Consider the following 18,821-nt stretch of genomic DNA (forward strand, 5'->3'; position numbering starts at 1 on the left):
CTTATATTTCAGTTATATTTTGTTATTTATAATGAATATCTCCTTGGAGTATCTACTACTCAACGCTCCTTTTACATGTGTTTTGGCTCAGTTGATGCTTGGAAGATCAGTAAAGAAGGAGAAATAAGGTTCCTTAACTGGTCCCAGTGTAGGTTAAGGGAAATCCTTTTATAATTCACTGGATGATGGCAGCGAGATTTCAGGAAGTTAAGGGTGTCCTGGGCTAAGGGTCATAATGTATAAACATCTAATTAACAATTTCTAATCCACTCTGATAGCCTTTTGGCTGAAGAGAGGGGTATAAAATTATTATTATTATTATTATTATTATTATTATTATTATTATTATTACAGGGCCGCAGTTTGGCTGCTTGGACCACCGGAGATCATCACAGTGAGTCAGTTGGAAAAGCACATCTCACTCCAGAAAATAAAGGTACTTGAGGAGTTTGCACTCTACGTCTTTCTGTAATAATAGCTACAAAACTGATAATAGCATTTGGGACATTTAGTCTTTTATTAAAATATGGCAGATTTAAACGCTGCTTTAAAACCTCTTTCCATCTGCCAGCTTTGTGCTGGTTTTGGGGGGAAATTAGAAAGTGTTGGGAGGGAGGGACTGCCAACAGAATTAGGAGATGCATTGCAGGATATGGACAGTTTGCGGCCAAGAAAGGTCCAAAACACACGGCAGCAATAGTCCAGTTTGAGAGCGCTTTTACTGCCCTGGCCAAGTGCTAGGGAATCCTGGGAATTGGAGTTTATTGTGGCACCAGAGCGCTCTGACAGAGAAGGCTCAATGTCTCACAAAACTACATTTCCCAGAATTCCCTAGCACTGAGCCAGGGCAGTTAAAGCAATCTCAGATTGGATTACTGCTGCAGTGTGTTGTGGACTTAGGTGACCCTTTGATGGTCACACTCTCTCAGCCTCAGAGGATGGCAATGGCAACCCCTCTCTGAAGAAACTTGCCAAGGAAACCCCATGATAAGGTTGCCTTAGGGTCACCATAAATTGGAAATGACTCTAAGACACACATGAAGAACAGAAAAAAGTCTGCAATTATTTCACAGGTTGTACATGGGAATACATGGGAAAGAAGAAAGAAAGAAAGAAAGAAAGAAAGAAAGAGAAAGACAGACAGACAGACATGGGAGTTGTAGTCCTTGGTTGAGAGGGATTGGAGGGGCCTTATTGCAGGGCAGAACCCCTCCTCTTTCTGGCCATGTGGATGCTGGCAAATCCCATTGGCAAGATAAAAGGCTACTACTGTCTTTCAGATCCAGTTTGCCCGAAATCTCCCAAGGCCCCCTCCCTCCAGGACCTCCTTCCTCTCTTCCCCTCAGTCTCTTTTTCTCTCCCTGAAGGCCTCAAACTGACAACTGCCAAGTGCTGAGGAAGAGGCAGCCATTTTGTGTTCTGGAAGCCATTTTGTGTTCCAGTGGCTATTTTGTGTTTTGGCATCCATTTTGTGTTCCAGTGGCCATTTTGTGTTTTGGCGGCCATTTTGTGTTCCAGTGGCCATTTTGTGTTTTGGCAGCCATTTTGTGTTCTGGTGGCCATTTTGTGCTGCTTGTGAGTGTGGGGAATAATGTTCCGGAACTTTCTCTGAGGCCTCAGTTGAACAGAGGCTTCTCTTTCTCTCCTGAGGCTCCAGAGTCAGAAGGAGGCCAGGCTCCTTGGGCCAAAAGGAAGAAAGGGTGTCTCTTTGTGTGTCTTTTCTGAAAGGGCTTTCTTACTACAAAGCTCTGCTCCTTCTGGGGATCATGGGTTTTAAAAGGGATCAGAAATGGGGATGATAGTTTTAATACAAGCCTTATTCTGATTTTTCACAAACATTGGGCATTGGCTTCTAAGAGGAGACTTGTCCCCCAAAAAAGTATAGTTCAATCTTTGTTTCCAAGTGTCCTCCCACTGGTCTAATTCAATTGCAAAACCAAAGTTTTGAGACCATCTGATCATATTTTCTTTAATAACTTCTTCTTCTGTGTAGATTTTAAGAATACAATTATAAAGTCTTGCCAATAAGGCATCTTTATTCGACATTATTTCCCGTTCTAGATCAGAGTCTGATTTGCAAATACCATATTGTGTTTTATCCATTAGGAAGAGCTCTCTTAATTGTCTGTCAAAGAACCATGAAAGATCATAACCCTGAACATTAGGATCATGTCTTTATTCTATAACCAGTTCTATCTATTTGCATTAATTCTTTATAGGAGATGCAATATGCATCCTTTTTGAATCTCTGCTCTCCTTTTGCAGGAACCTCATCTCGGCCCCCTTGGACACAGCTTTGGGGCACCTTTGGCTGGAAGTGATCCAAGTGCAAGACCACCAGGACCCCTGACCACCTGATGGCCAACACAGAGGCCAAGCGGAGGGAGTTGGGCTCCAAGAGAAAGAGGATGCAGAGGTACAAGAACTCTTTGGTGAGTCGAGGTTCTTGACTATTAGTTTCATCTGTGTCACTGCTGGGCCAGTTCATGAAAGCAAGCGGAGAACATACGCTCCCAATTTAGCAGAGACAGTCCTAGTTAATCCTCTGTCACCCCACTTTTTCAGGCGCTTTTGAAAATGTCCCGGTTGCTCTCTCCTCCTCCCACTTTCCCCCTTCTCAGCTCACTTCAGTTCCTGAATGCCATTCAATTTGCCCCCCATCAACTCAAAAGTGGGGAGAGGAGAGGAAAGAAGGAAGCAGGATATTGCCCTTCCCAGGAGGCTGAAGCAAAAGCACACTGCTGTGCCCTTCCTAGCTTGTGTGTTCTTCCTGATAAACAACTTTGGCTATCTCCACCGCCTTCTGGATTGCTTCTCCACATGTGTATTGCTTTTCCTATCTGTGAAATGTTGGGGATATGGGAGTATGTCTCTGGATCTAAATTGAGGGTGGGCCCAGTGGCCCTCAAGTCCAGAGTGCTCCCCACAACTGTTTTTTAAAATGACATTTGCCTCTAAAATTTGGCAAGAAATGGCTAAGTGCACCATAATTCTTTTGTGGCTAAATGTACTATATATTTTGAGATAGTCGGTATCCTAATCTATCCTCAATATCCCAGCCATGGCCTAAATTATATTTTTTATTATATTGAAAGGATTCAAGACAAAGTGGATCTCAAAGGCAGTAGCTTTTTTCTTGCTGACAGAATTTAATGTTTATTTCCTGGACTGAATTCTGAAGTATTGAAATAATATTTGCAAAGCACCATGTGCTTTCCTCTCCTTTTGCTTCGTCACTCTCTGGATGAGGGCTTTTTTCTATTTCAGGTGACCTTTGCGGATGTGGCAGTCTATTTCACTGAGGACGAATGGAAACTGTTGACAAAGAAGCAGAGACTGATGTACAGTTATGTGATGATGGAGAATTATGAGAATGTGGCCTCTGTGGGTAAGTAACCGGAATCCATTGTCCTTTCTATGAAGACTGAGGTCCCTGTTATGCTTAATTATCATGGTGCTATGATTCCACTAGTATTATAGAATCATAGATTTGGAATAGACCACAAGGGCCATCCAGTTCAACCCTCTTCTGCCATGCAGGAATACACATTCCAAGCCTCTGTTTAAAGACTTCCCAAGAAGAGGACTCCACCAAACTCTAAGGGAGTATATTCCACTGTCGAAGAGCTCTTACTGTCCCAGAGTTCCTCCTAATATTTAAGTGGAACCTCTTTCCCTTTGGCTTGCATCCATTGTGGTGTCTCCTTTTTTCTGTAGCAGCAGAAAGCATGCTTCCACCATCCTCAATACGATCCTTTCCGATATTTGAACATGGATATCATATCCACTCTTAACTTTCTTTTCTCCAGGGTAAACATTCCCAGCTGTCTAAGTCACTCCTCATAGGGCTTGATGGTTTCCAGATCCTTCAACACTTTGGTTGCCCTCCTCTGGGCACATTCCAATTGTCAACATCCTTTTTGAATTGTGGGGTCCAGAACCAGACACAGGATTATTCCAAGAGAGGCCTGACCAAAGCAGAATAGAGTGGCACTATTACTTCCCTAGATCTAGAAACTATACTCATATTGATGCAGCCTAGAATCACATTGGCCTTTAGGAGTCCTAGATCCCTTTCAAGCGTAGTTTAATTGTGATAGCAACATCCTGTAGAATATTTGAATCTGTAGTTTAGTGAGGCACTATTGGACAGACACCAAATGAGAGGGGCCTTGGGGATTGGGAGGCATCCACAAACCTGACAGATTTTAAGAACTGGTTTAAGAGAACCTCTGAGAATCGTCTTAAATCTTTGTTTTCAGACATATTTAGAAGTTCCATTTAGCAATTATGAGTAATATCTATGGAAGGAGGAAAGGGGGACACAAAACCTGCTTTTTCTCTAGGTTTTCTTTTCCTAACTAAGCTTGCTTAGCTCCATGGTTGATTCCAGAGGCCCTTTGTTACCCAGAATGCTGCAGTCTGGGGAGGACACCCGCAAGTGCTATGCTTTTAGGGGAATTTGGTACTTAGCTGAAAGGAGATATATAGTTTGGTTGCGACAAGAGCGACCTCGGGATTCAGCCCAACTATACCAGGCCTGGAAGCACAGAGAACTCCAAAGGCATTTGAAATAGGTTTTTATGTTTTATTTATGGGAAAAGCAAAATACATGCATACACACGCATATACAGATATAGGTGTTCACACACACACACACACACACACACACGAACTAGGTAACAAAGGTGGGAGTTGTGATTAGTGTGAGGCTTTGCTAATGGTAAAACTTTACCTAGATGGATCTTGATTCCAATTGCTGAGGGTCCAGATTGGGAGAGAAGTCAGTAACTTCCATGGCAAGTGGAGCTGGCGAGTGCATTGAGGTGCTTAGCCATTTAAACCGACAGACTGTCTGTCTGTAATTGGACTGACGTCAAAGAACAGCCAGTCTGGGCAGATATTTATACTGTGATTGTTTCTTGGGATCAGAAACCGAGTGTTCAGAAAGGTTTAAATTGCTTTAGAAAGATTCCTGGGGGAGAGAATGGTTTGAAACCAAATTGAATGCAATGTGTGCTTGGTGCAAATATCTCAGACAAAAAGGATTAGCACACTGGCTCTTGGTCCTTCTTGGCTCTGAATTCTGATCACATTCACAAGCCAATATACAGCACAATCTGAGGGTGGCAATCCCAGATGCAGCCAACAATAACATAGCAGAGTATGGAAACAAATATCCAGATATAGATATTGGCAATGCACTGACCACTTTTCACTTAAAAATAGAGTCACAAACACAGCTGATTTCATTGAAATCCTTGGAGGTTCTCTATCTTGAGTTGCAAAATAATACAAATATTTGCAAGCTCTCCTCTCTGACTTCCTTCATGTTCATCTCTTGTATACACAACTCCAATCTAATCCAATCCACATCAATCAACATGTGAGCTGTATACTGTATTGGTTGTGAGTCATCTTCTGCTGCCAAACAGCATGAAGCGTCCTCTGCAGTTAGCTTGCATCATGCCTTGGGCTCTGACTCTGTACTCTATGGCAGTCTCACAGGAAACGATGCCACTTTTCAATCAAAATATTTTTACATATATTTAATGGAATATTTTTCAACTGCCTGACTCTCTGGTTCCACTGATTTCCTCATAAAAGTTCCTTCCGTCTTTGCTAGCTCCTATGAGTAAGGATGCAATCATTATATGTATTTGGGGGCATCTAGAAGCAGTTATGATCTGGTCACTTACAACAACTTTTTAATTTAATCTGAAATAGGGAGGGATGAATGTGGGGCTAGATCTTGGGGTAACATCTTCCTCTCTTAATGCTGAGATAGTCTTGTCTGTCATTTTCCTTGTTTACAGAAGAACTTGTCAGTCATGAAAGAGTCCACACAAGAAAGAAGTCACATAAATGTCAGCATTGTGGGAAAAATTTTGCTTACAAGTCAATCCTAGTCATGCATCGGAGATTCCACACAGGAGTGAAGCCATACAAATGCCAGCATTGTGGGAAATGTTTTTCTTTGAAGGGACACTTAGCGAGACACCAGAGAGTCCACACAGGAGAGAAGCCATACAAATGTCAGCATTGTGGGAAATGTTTTTCATTGAAATCAAACCTAGTGAGACATCAGAGAGTCCACACAGGAGAAAAACCATACAGATGCCAGCATTGTGGGAAATGTTTTTCATTGAAATCAAACCTAGTGAGACATCAGAGAGTCCACACAGGAGAGAAACCATACAGATGCCAGCATTGTGGGAAATGTTTTTCATTGAAATCAAACCTAGTGACACATCAGAGAGTCCACACAGGAGAGAAACCATACAGATGCCAGCATTGTGGGAAATGTTTTTCATTTAAATCATACCTTGTGAGACATCAGAGAGTCCACACAGGAGAGAAGCCATACAAATGCCAGCATTGTGGAAAATGTTTTTATTTGAAGTCAATCCTAGTGACACATCAGAGAGTCCACACAGGAGAGAAGCCATACAAATGTCAGCATTGTGGGAACTGTTTTTCTCATAAGTCACACCTAGTGACACATCAGAGGTTGCACACAGGAGAGAAACCATACAGATGCCAGCATTGTGGGAAATGTTTCTCTCGGAAGTTACACCTAGTGACACACCAGAGAGTCTACACAGGAGAGAAGCAAGACAAATCCCAGCAGTGAACTGTTAGGAAGGATCAAATTAGGGGGATTTTAATTAGCTCAAATTTAGCCAAGAGGTGGCCCTAACAATGCCATGTGCCAGGATCGGGTCCCTATGTGTATACCAGCGGTCGCCTAGTCCACCCCCAAGAGAAAGAGACTCTGATACCAGTTAGGTGCAATTAATCTAATAACATTTATTAAAGCACAAATAAAACCACTCAGCAAAAGGGGACACACTGTCTCACACACACACATTCAATGCTATAGCAAGGGAGGGGTGAGTTTGGGAGAAAGGTTGAGAAGGAGAGGCACCACTAGGGAATACTACCTTAGACGTCTTCTCCTGAAGTCGGATGCAGCTTGGATGGACTGTGGTACACGGCCGTGGGAATGAGGGAAGTGATGCCGCGGAGGCTTAAGAGCTGAGTTCAAGCGGGCGAAGGCTAACTTGCGACCCGATTACAGTGAGAGCTTGGCTTAGCTGAGTGATTTCAATGGAACACAAGGCTTGGAGAACTCAGGCTCAAACAATTTAATGCTCAAAAGCCCAAAGAAGACTTGAAAACTGAACATATCCCAAGGCTATGAGACTTGCTAGACAAAGGCGTTGATTGCATGGGCTTTGCTAAGCCAAGAGCAAGCAATGAGTTGCACAATGCATTAGGTCTGGACACAATTTGGAAGGGCAGCCGCCTTGATTGCTGAGCCGTTAAGCTGATCACTGGCACATTAAGGAGGAAGCCAAAGCTCTTGTCTTCCTTGGGCTAACGGGCGAATCTGGTTTGGCGACTCCAAGACTTCCTGCGGAAGTTCCCCATTTTAGCTCTTTCCCTAAGGCTCTGCCTTTGCAGGGCAAGATGCCTACCTGGTCCCTCCGCTCTCAGGTTAATGGCGGGTCCTCTATGGGGTCAGTCAGAGCTCATATCACAGACCGCATGTACCCAAATTTTATATAAATCCAAACTTGGTAACAGAACTAACATTATTTTTGTCAATAAGGAATACAAACAATATATTTTCAGTCCAGCGGTGCTAAGAAAGGGCCCTTGTGATTTTGTTTGTAAGGTTTGTCTGGCCATATGTCTTTTTATGTTTTAAAGTTGTATATTGTTAAGTTTAAAGATTTTAATTGCTATAGCTACAGATAGTTGCTTTGGGTTGTAAATTTAGCTGGGGATTATGGGTCGTGGTATAGGTTAGCAAGATGGGAGGCTGGGATTTGTTGTAGCTGTCTAGTATAGTTATGGGAATGATAGATTTTGCAATGTGTGGGATGTTGGGTGAAGAATGTTGGAGGCTGGTATTAAGAGAAAGGGGTCTAGTTTCTGGGAATCGCACAGAAGGCCTTGTTTCCTGTGGGGCAGAGACTGTGGGAATTGGAGGTGGGGGCTAGGTTTGGAAGAGGGTGGAGTTTTAGGTTTGGGGGTTTTAATGTAGTTTGTTTGGAATGGGCAGTTCTGGTTTAAACACTGAATATCTGACTATGTGTTTTCAATAAAGTTCTTTGCTATTTCAACCCACTGGACTCTTTGATGCACAGTCCTCAGCTCCATTCCCAGCCATAAGAACAGCAGAGGCAAACACACACACAAACATACAGGATACACAGAGAGAGCTTGATTTCCAAAGCAGAGCCTTCCTTTCCTGTCTTTTCCTCCTGAGTCCAGCGCTGCACCTTTGGATCCATTGCGGTCTCCTCAAAGGAAGAAGGAAGGGGAGGCCGCTGAATCCCCGGCACATACCTTCCTTTCCCGCAAAGGCCACAGCTAGGCCCTGGCAATCCCTGCGCATGCTGAGGAAGGGCCTTCGAGGGGGATGTTGTGGTCAGCCAGGACCAAAAGCCTAGGCAATTCCAGCAGCAGCTCAGAGGCCAGTTGTGTCAGCTTGGCTAGGGAGTCTGTTAAGGAACAGGGAGGACAGTAAACTAACAGATTCCCCAGACTTTCCTAGTCTTTAAACTGAGGTAAATACATTCAATGTGGTCAATCATACGGATAGGTATCCTGATCAAGGCAAGATTGTCTTTATGGACCAAAGGCACTCCCCTTACCTGCTCATTGACAGAGAACCCGGCTGGAAAGGCCTGATCCCAGGTGGCTGAGCTATCATCACCCAGCCAGGTCTCTGTGAAACAATCCAGGTCAGCCTCTTGGTCCAGAAGGAGATCATGGACTATCTGCGTTTTAGTTTTGACTGACCTGGCATTACACAAGAGCAGGGAAAGGTTCTGTGGTTGGTTTGGTATGCTCTCCAGCCCTTTTGGGGTAGCAGGGTGAATGGGAGAGAGATATCTGTCAGGGTCCTAATTGCAGCCCCTCTTGCAACACAAAAAGCAAACAGCTTTTATTGAAGAAGTAGATACATGTGATAGAAGTGACTTTTTTGTCAGGAATTAAAGAATTAAACATATCCCGTTTATAACCATATGAATCCAACCCACTTCATTTACCAATGAAGCTAATTAATTGGATAGCCCTTTCCCGCACAGCATTCGCCCGCCCTTTTCTGCGCAGTGTCCTCCCATCCGGGATTCTGGCAGCTTTCCTAAAACCAATTAAGCTCTCATGTGCCTTTTCTCAACCACTGCACCTGTGGCCTTGGACCACAGAACTCAGACACACAACAGTTTTCATTAACATTTTGACGTAATATATATAGCTATCTATAATATAAAACCCTATCACTCTCCACATAATATGATACCATGTGAAAATATAATAAGCACAAACCCATAGCAACATAATGTAATATAAAAATATCCATAACTCTCTATGTTCCCCCTCCTTTTACAGAGACCAGTGTTTTAAACTCAAGCCTCTGTTAGAAGGGTGATTCCCACACATTCCATTCCTAGCAAACAATCACATTCTTTAGCCACGATATCTCTACCTGTTTTTAGTATCTTCTATTAAAGCACATATTAAAACATATTATTTTAACCCACCATAAATCCCATCTATCTTAATTCTACTCTAAACCTAAACCTATAACCCTTATGGCATGAATCCCTAAATGAATAAATGCATGACATATTGTGACTTCAGTCTGATGCTCCTTACCTGAATAATTGAGACAGTACTATTGTGACTTCATGGTGGTGCTCTTTACCTGAAGGATTCAGACTGGCCCATTGTGACTTCATGCTGATGTTCTTTGCCTGAAGGATTGAGACGGGCGAAATTTCACTTCAGACTTGTGCTGTATACCTGAAGGATTGAGACTGACCCATTGCAACTTCAGAATCATTCTCCTTGCCTGAAGGACTGAGACAGGACCGTTGTGATTTGATACAGATGCTCCTTTCCTGAAGGATTGAAACTGGCCCATTGTGATCTCAGCCTGAGGTTCCTTGCCTGAAGAATTGAGATGGTACTATTATGACTTCATGGTGCTGCTCTTTACCTGAAGGATTTATACTGAACCATTGCAACCTCAGGCTGATGTTACTTGCCTGAAGCATTGAGACAGGAGAATTGTCACTTCAGACTGGTGCTGTACACCTGAAGGATTGAAACTGGCCCATTGCATGTCAAAACTAGTGTATAAGATTTGCAGCTGTAGACTGGTTATCAAGGAGGAGTGAAGCTGGCTTGGGAACACTGCTCTTCAAGGTAAGGCTGTCTGGGAGAAGGGAAGGGGAAGTATACACAACTTTGGTATCTATGCACCCTCCGCTTGTGTTGCTTTAGCTTGGGAATTGGGGGCTGGCTTAGGGAGGGGTTCAGTGGGTTAAGAAGGGAGCAAGTGCCTTTGGACTTCAGACTTTGCAAAAAGGTGTTAATGGATGTTTCTGCCTGGATTTCTTTTCTTTCAAATGAGTTTTATTTTTTGAGCACAGGAATGACTCCAGATATCACAGTTTGCAAAGTCTCACAGTTTTAACTCCAATGGAGACCCAGGAACAAGAAGAGTTCTTGGGGAAACCGGTGGTTCTGGAGAGTCCGGTGGTGGAGGAGCAGGTGCCTTCTTCAGAGGAACTAGGGCCAAGCCCAAGGCTGGGAAACCTCCTGAAGATCACACCATCCAGGCCACCACTGGAGGATTTGGGTTTCCGGCTCCAGAATGGGGAAAGGAAGGCTGTCGGGGGTCAGAGTGACAGCCTGGGAGCTGGCAGTGGGGGAGTCGCTTGATAGCCGCCCCAGGATAGAAGAACCTCAGGTAGACGTTTATCGAATGGAGGAAGACATAAAGGAATTAAAGGACCTTATGGAGTGGATGGTGCCCAAGTTAAAGATGCGGAGGAGGAAGATGTCAGAGGCGAACCAAGGACAGCTGATGCTCCTTGCCTGAAGCATTGGGACTCTCCCTTTGTGATCTCAGGCTGACTTTCATGGATGAGAAAGCTGGGCCAAGTCCATGACATACAATGGCCCAGTGAAACAATGTTCATGTTGTAGGAGCCAATGTTGCCTAGTGGTTTGAGCATAGTGGAACTATGACTTTGGTGATCAGGGTTTGAATCTCAGCTCCAACATAGAAACTCGCAGGATGACTGGGTCACACTCTCTCAGCCTTAGGAAAAGGCAATGGGAAACATTAAATATAGACATTTAAATATTGTGATTGCTATGGTTGTTGTTGTTATTGCTGTATATCTATACATTATGATTTTATGTAGATTATTCTTAGAAAAAAATAAAAAATAGACCTATTAAAATCAGTAAGACACATGAGTCTTACCCATCCCTCCTCCTATTGACATCTTTGGGAGTGATGAACCTGGGGCCAACCCTAAGACTCCAGTTCTAGCCCCATTTTCTGGAAATAGCGCCAGATCGGGGCCACGACAAACACGCTGCTTTTTGCAACTCCTTTTTGCACTATGCACTATGATAAGGCTACACTGTGGCCCTGATCTGGCCTTTCCATGGTGCAAAAGGGAGCTCCTTTCTGCGCCGGGGAAAAAGTGCCATATCCGCCAACAGTATGGCTTTTCTGCACTCTTTTCGCACTGTGTCATCTGGATGTAGTGCTAGAGGAAAGCCGTGATGTCACCTGCGATGTGGTGCAGTGTGCAGCATCACACCGGCATGTGGGAAGAGTCAGCAATGCGCTGTGCACATGCCATCTTCACCTTCATGCCGGCTAAGGATGCTGGTCTCTATGCCCCAAAAGGCCCAGTGAACTGTCTTAGTCTTTCAGCATTCACAAGATTCTCTCTTTGAGGGTTTGGAGGTGAGACTAATAATAGTAATAATAATAATAATAATAATAATAATATCAATGATTAATATCCTTTCCAACGGATTTGTTTTGAATTTTAGGGCAGGTTCAGGTTTGATTTGCCCTTAGCGCTGTTGAATTGTATTTTCGGTGGTCTGTGAAATGTGCATAAATGTGTGCACATAAAATCACTTTGTATTTTCTGCCGGTGTAGAAAGAACCAAGATGCTTCCAAAGGAAGGGACAAAAGAGAAAGGACCCTCAATTCTTCCTTTGTGGAAGAAACTGGAGGAAAGAAGACCTCCGGACAGGTTAGTGCCCAGACCTCCTTTTTTGTGGTGGAGCCATTGGGAATTTGACTGACTAGGATGCAATGGGGCTGTTATTTACAATCCTCTGTCTTTCAGCAAAGGCTGCTTTCTATTGCAGATCACCTTTTGAGATGTGACAGTGTTCTTCACAGAGGAGGAATGGCCACTCTTGAGTCCAAAGCAGAAATTTCTGTACAACGAGGTGATGATGGAAACCTATGAAAATGTGTCCTCTGTGGGTAAGGACCCATTGTCCTTCCTATAGAATGGGGGCAAGTGCTCTAGGATGTTACATTGCATGCAACACTGGTTCCAGTTTAATTTTTATAGCAACATCCTGGGAAATCATGGAATTTGTAGTCTGTAGTTTCTAGAACTGCCCAGATTACACCGGTTCTTAAATCCCTCCACTGGCTGCCCATTAGTGTCTGGGCAAGATACAAGGTGTTGGTTGTAACCTTTAAAGCCCTACATGGCTTGGGTCCAGACTACTTTCAGGAGAGCCTTCTTCCACACAATCCTCCCTGCACTAGAAAAAAGTCTCCTAAAGCCTAAGAAGACTAGATTGGCTTCAACAACCCAGAGGACCTTTTCTTCTGCCTCTCCTAGGCTTTGGAATGACCTTCCGGAAGAGATCCATCACATCACCACCTTAGAAGCCTTTAAAAAGGCTGTTAAGATGGATCTCTTTTGGCAGGCCTTTCCAGATTAGGGCTTTTCACTGTCACTGACACTGTTACTGATACCGATACCCCAGCTACCCTGCATAGATAGAAGTTCTCCCCTCAGCCTCTCCACCCAATCTAGTCTTCACATGCGGTTTAAAGAATAAAAGAGGTAGGAAGGAGAAAGATGTAGATGGAAGAAGTAGATGGTAATAATAAGAACAAAAATAAGAACAAGTGTGATGTATGTTTGAATTGTAATTTTATTGATTGTATGGTTGTTTATTCTGAAAATAAAAAGCATTTGAACATTATTTATAGTTTGACCTCAGTATCTGCTGAGGTTTGGTTTCAGGACCCCACTTAGTAACCAAAATCCGTGGATGTTCAAGTCCTATTACAAACAATGGGGTTGTAGTATGATGAGCCTTACATAAAATGGCAAAATTAAGGTTGGGTTTTTGGGGATATATTGAGATGCAGAATCTGTGGATCCTGAGAGCTGACTGTGAAATGTTAAAAAGCTGTTGAAATCATTCTATTAAGAGAAATGCAACCCATGTCATTGGACTCATGGAGAAGTGGTCAGATGGAACCAAGGAGAATGTGTTTCTTTGGTTGGTTTCCCTGGAAGCAACTGAGAATCTTGGCCAAGGTGGGAGTTGAGTCAGTTGAGGCTGAGAGGAGGAGGAGAGACCTCAGGACAAGAGCATTTCTCTGGGTTAGTTTGCCTGTTTCCTATTTTATGTTAGTGTTTAGAGTACTGTCTTTCTTACAGTGGAACCTACTCCTGCTTTGTGAAGGCATCACAAGTTGGACTGGTGGATCTCACCTGAAAGCATCCTTCTTATTCATTCATTCCTATTGTATGTTCTTTGAACTGTATGGTTGTGTTATTTATTACATTTCATCCCACCTTTCTCCCATGGATGGATCTCAAGGTGGCTTAGGATACAAAATAAAGAATGAACAAAAGCATTGCTTTAAAAAGAACACATGCTAGTAAAATAAGGATACTGCTATTTCTTCAGTTGAAAGTTCGTTCTCCAAGATCTGCAAGGGATAATCTACAAATGTTAACTGGGAGGGAAAGAGGACATTGGAGGACAATGGCTTGGAGTTGTATCACATAGACAGTAGTGAATGGAGACTTCCATGTTAGTGGGTTGGTGAATCTGCTCTGTCTTTTAGTCTGAGCTCTCTCTGGTGCTGACTCTATTTTGGAACTGGGCTCCAGCCCCATGGATGAAAACCTGGAGGAAATTCAATGCCCCAATAATATGGAAGTCACAGTCTGTCAAAGTTTACATGAACTGTGTGAAATGTGGTTTTTGTTTTGCTGTCCTGAATTTCCCATCTCCACTAAATGACTCCAAGATCAAGCAAGAAGAGAGAAGGAGAAAACTGTGTCTCCTTCCACTTTCTCAGCCTCATGCAGAAATGTATGAACCTCTTCCATGGCCATGCTTAGACACAGATTTGCTTCTTAAAAAACACAAGGCTTGTAATCTTTCACAGAAGACATATTATTTGGGAGGCAGTTCAAGAAAAATCCTACCAGGAAGGTGCCCTCAATTTCTTTTCTAGGCATATAGGCTGGTGGGCTTTTTCATCCACAGTTAAACGGTGGAGGTGGCCTATGGGAAACCTCCTTTGAACACAGATAAATGAAGAACTGCCTTGAACTTGACCACTAGTTAACCTGTTAAAAGTTTACATGATGAAGTGAGTTCTGCCTGATATATCCTAAGATGCTTTTTCTGAGTTTCACTTAATTTGCTCAGGTAAAATTGTATTTATTTGTTAGACTGTTCTTATCCTTTAAAAAAAATCTTCTCCAGACAAAGGACTTGGAAAGAAGAAAGGTCCCTCCACAAAATTGTCTGGCCTTAAGATGAATGAGAAAGGCATCATGCAAAATGAAGAAGAGACGGCGATCCTGAACCAGACAATTCTTTCTGACCCAGAGGAAGGGAGCCAAGTGAGTCTGGGACACTTTTATGCAAGAGGTTCTTGGCCTTAGGAGAAAAGACGCAATATGGAAAAGGGGCACCAGCTCATCTTTCTACTCTTTGTTCAAATGGACAGGTTTTCTCTGACCTACGGAGTCAAAGCAGCCCATTTGGATGTTGAATGCGGATTGGAGGATGACTCACATTTGCTGCTGGGATCTTGCTGGCATGGCTACAGGAACATGGATCTCATAGAATCAGAGGACGACCTGGAACTAACTGACAAGGTACAGAAGAAGCCTATGCGCTTTCCATGGTGTTTTAGAGTTGGGCAGCGTGTTCGCATCTGGCTGTATTGGAAAGAGAGTTAGTTATTCCTCCCCACTGAGAATTTATCCTTTAAGTAACAGAGGTCAGGGCAGGGCAACATTAAATCCACCCTAAACTTTTTACTGAACTCTCTTCCCCCCAATTAATTCAATGCCTTGGACAGTCAGAAAACCAACGTTTTCATGTTTAAAATACCATTCAAAAAAAATATTTTGTAGTAGTTTTTCCTTAGGGCTTGGGAAGCTGTGTATTTTATCCTCCTTTTCCAGGTTAACTCCCATTCTTCCATCTCAATATTGTGTCCTGGTTTCTTGGCCATTGAACCATGTTTTCTTGAACCACTTCAGATTTCATATCATGTTTTAACAGGATTGTATACAATCTCCCCACAAGTGGACCTTTCCCTATAGAAAGCACATTTCCTAGTATTTCTGTACTAATTATTTCTATTCCATATGTTTTCATATCTAACAAAAACCTCTCTCTTATTTGCCTGAAAATAAGCCAATTACATTGTTTACCTTCTTCTCTTATTTCCTCTAATGTTTTTAATTTAATCATATTGCCTTGGTTATTTATCAAATCATTGTATTATTATTATTATTATTATTATTATTGCGCTTCTCCAAACAGATCAAAGAGGCTAACAGTAAAAGGATAAGTAAAATACAATAGCAACTTATCATTGTTGCATCCAAAACTCTCCCAATTCCTCCCATCCACATTAAAATACAATTAAATTCTTAAACAATTATTAAAATAATTATTAAAAACAGAGCAGAGGCAGTTAGAGCAGTTGTTGAACAATTTATTCAATTAATTGGAGATTGCTGTAATGTTAATCTGAAAAGGCCTGCCGGAAGATATACGTCTTGATCGCATTTTTAAAGCCTTCAAGACGCGTGATATATCAGACCTCTTCCGGAGGCCATTCCATAAACTGGGAGCAGCAGAAGAGAGGGTCCTCTGGGTAAATGCAGAGAGCCTTGTTATGGTTGGCTGCAGTAACCTTTTACTAGAGGACCTCAATATGTGGGGCAGATTGCGTGGGAAAAGAGGATCCTGTAAGTAAGCTGGACCCAAGCCATGAAGGGCTTTAAAGGTTATAACCAACTCCTTATACTGTCCCCGGAAATTAATGGGCAGCCAGTGAAGAGAGGTTAGTATAGGTGTGATATGGTCACCTCTAGATCTTCCAGTGACCACTCTGGCTGCCCTATTTTGGATTAGTTGAAGTTTCCGGACTTGATATAAGGGTAGCCCTATGTAGAGCACATTACAGAAGTCAAGATGTGAGGTTACCAGCGCATGCACCATAGTTTTTAGGTCTTCAGGTTCCAGGAAGGGACGCAGTTGGTGTATCAGTCAAAGATGATAACAGGCATTCTTGGCCATCGCATCTATCTGAGCTGACATCTGGAGCAATGGATTCAGGAGCACCCCCAAACTGCAAACACAGTCCTTTAGGGGAAATGTGACTCCATCCAGGACCGGTTGACAAACCTCCATACCCAGATTAGGACCTCCAACAACATGCACCTCCGTTTTATCTGGATTCAGTTTCATTCTTTTCTTTCCTTATCCAGCCCATTGCTGCCTCAAGACATTCATTCAGAGGGAGATGCCTTCTTTAGTTGACACTGAGATATCTCTGGATGTCATGAGCATACTGATAGCACCCGCCCAATGCCTCTGGATGAACCCTCTTGGCGGTTTCATGTAGATGCTGAATAGCATTGGGGATAGGAAGGTGCCCTGGGGAATGCTGGATTTAAGCTCCTTTTTAGAGGAGCAACTGTCCCCAAGCATCTCCATCTGGAATCTGCTTGAGAAATAGGACCGGAACCATTGCAATGCATTGGCCCCTATCCCCAATTCTCTCAGGAGTTCCAGAAGGATGCCATGTTCACTAGTATCAAAAGCCACTGAGAGGTCCAAAAGCATCAACAGGGTCACACTTCCCCTGTCAATACTCAAGTGGAGATCATCTAAGGTGAGCATAGCAATCTTGACTCCGTATCCCATCCTGAAGCCAGTTTGAAATGGGTCTAGATAATCTGATTCTTCCAAGACTACTTGGTGTTGAAGAGCAACTGCCTTCTCAATCACCTTGTTTAGAAATGGAAGATGGGAGACCGGTCTGTAATTCTTCATGTCCAAGGGATCTGGGGAGGGCTTTTTCAGAAGAGGCCATATCACCGCTTCTTTTAAGCAAGATGGAAAATAGCCTTAACTAAGAGATGCATCTATGATATATCTCAGGTGAGTCCTCAAAGCATCTCCTCCTTGGATGACCAGCCATGAAAGGCAAGGGTCGAGAGGGCAATTTGTCTTCTTCACACTTCCAAGGAGCTTGTCCACATCCTTGGTACTCACAGATTCAAAATGATCCAGTATGATCTTATTCAGAGTCACTGGACACCTCACCTATAGCCTCTAATCGAATGTTTTTACTGTTTTACTGTTTTTATACTATCATTGTTTAATCCAGTTTTAGTATTGGGATCGGGGTGGGCATAGGGATTGATTTCTTTTGGATTTTATTGTAATCTCAATGTATTTTATTGTTGTAACCTAGAAATAAATCTATTATTATTATTATTATCATCATCATCATCTTATGCTGGTATCGAAGTTGGTTCTTCTGTGAGAGATTTTATCTGCAAAATGGTCATTTAAAGCATCACACTGAGCTGTGGTAGGCTCTAACAATGGGTTCTGGGAGGTGGATTTCTGGATCAGGTCCCAGATGCTCCCCACTTCAGCAGTCCCTTTATGCTTCTCTGCCCTTGGCACTTTCCCTCCCTCCCTCCTCCTTCCCATCCTTTAACCTACATCCCTTCAAGGGGGTCCAAGGCCCTTTCAGCATTTTCCCAGAACCGGGAGGGGGGTAATCTTTCAGGGGCTGAAGGTCTTTCTCCTTTTCCTCCTTTGCAGGGTTGTTGTGAAGGAAAATCCAAATCTTGTGGGCCTCTAAGCCTAGTTCCGAGGTTACCATGGGGGTGTCCCTTTTCCAGAAGGGGCTTTGGGTCCCTCCATCTGCCTTCTCTTGTTTGTGTCCTAAATTTGGGCTCTTCTCTCCTGCCCAGATAGAGCCCCTTCCCCAAGACCCCAGGGAAAACTCCTCCCACCCAAAAAATGTTATTTCCAATGAGGCATAAGAATGGAGGGTCTTTCCTCTGCCCCACTTTCCAGGAGGAAGGGGGCTCCTCAAAGCCCTTTTTACCTTTGGATCCTGATCCCCTCCATGGCCATACCTCTCTCCAAGGGTCCCTCCTGCCCTCTTTTCTCCTAATAACCCCCCAAGTACCTAGGCCTCAAGGAATCCCCTGAGGAAAACAAAGGGAAAGAAAGAAGGAGAGGAGGCCTGGGAAGCCCGCTCCCTTTCTTTGGGGAGAGAAGAGGGGCTTTCTTCCTTCTTATAACCCCGAGCCCTCCCCACCGGGAGACCCTCTAGCCATTCCTTCAATAGAACGAGAGCTCTCCCCACTTCCTTGCCTCTCTCAGAACAGACTGTGAAAGCAGCAATGGCTTCAGGTGTGAGACTGCGCAAGCACAGATACATCAAAAGGCCCCTTCTGATCATGCACAGGGATCACCAGGGCCTTACTGCTGCTGCTGTTCATTCTGCTGGCGGCCTGTTCTTATAACTGGGAATGGAGCTGAGGGCTGAGGAGAGAAGAAGGTGTCAGTTTTGTGCAAATTCAGAACTTCTGTGCATCAAAGAGTCCAATGTGTTGAAATAGCAAAGAACTTTATTGAAAACACATAGTCAGAAATTTAG

The 18,821-nt window shown here is 43.3% G+C and overlaps 1 protein-coding gene across 2 annotated transcripts; it reads left to right on the top strand.

Annotated features, from left to right (window-relative positions):
- The first annotated feature begins 320 nt into the window (after window positions 1–320).
- On the top strand, window positions 321–8,104 carry LOC149275742 (uncharacterized). Of its 2 annotated transcripts, none has more exons than XM_089504360.1 (3): window positions 321–436; window positions 3,268–3,388; window positions 5,817–8,104. In XM_089504360.1, the coding sequence occupies exons 2-3, from the start codon at window positions 3,340–3,342 to the stop codon at window positions 6,632–6,634; spliced, it is 867 nt and encodes a 288-aa protein (XP_089360486.1). In that variant the 5' UTR covers window positions 321–436; window positions 3,268–3,339; the 3' UTR covers window positions 6,635–8,104. The 2 variants fall into 2 exon arrangements, with proteins under 2 accessions (XP_089360486.1, XP_089360485.1); XM_089504359.1 differs by lacking the exon at window positions 321–436 and adding an exon at window positions 2,406–2,432.
- Window positions 8,105–18,821: the final 10,717 nt, after the last annotated feature.

This window comes from Sceloporus occidentalis, unplaced genomic scaffold (assembly GCF_023333645.1).
Source record: "Sceloporus occidentalis isolate IW3139 unplaced genomic scaffold, rSceOcc1.0.p SCAF_268, whole genome shotgun sequence".
In the NCBI taxonomy this organism is placed as follows: domain Eukaryota; kingdom Metazoa; phylum Chordata; class Lepidosauria; order Squamata; family Phrynosomatidae; genus Sceloporus; species Sceloporus occidentalis.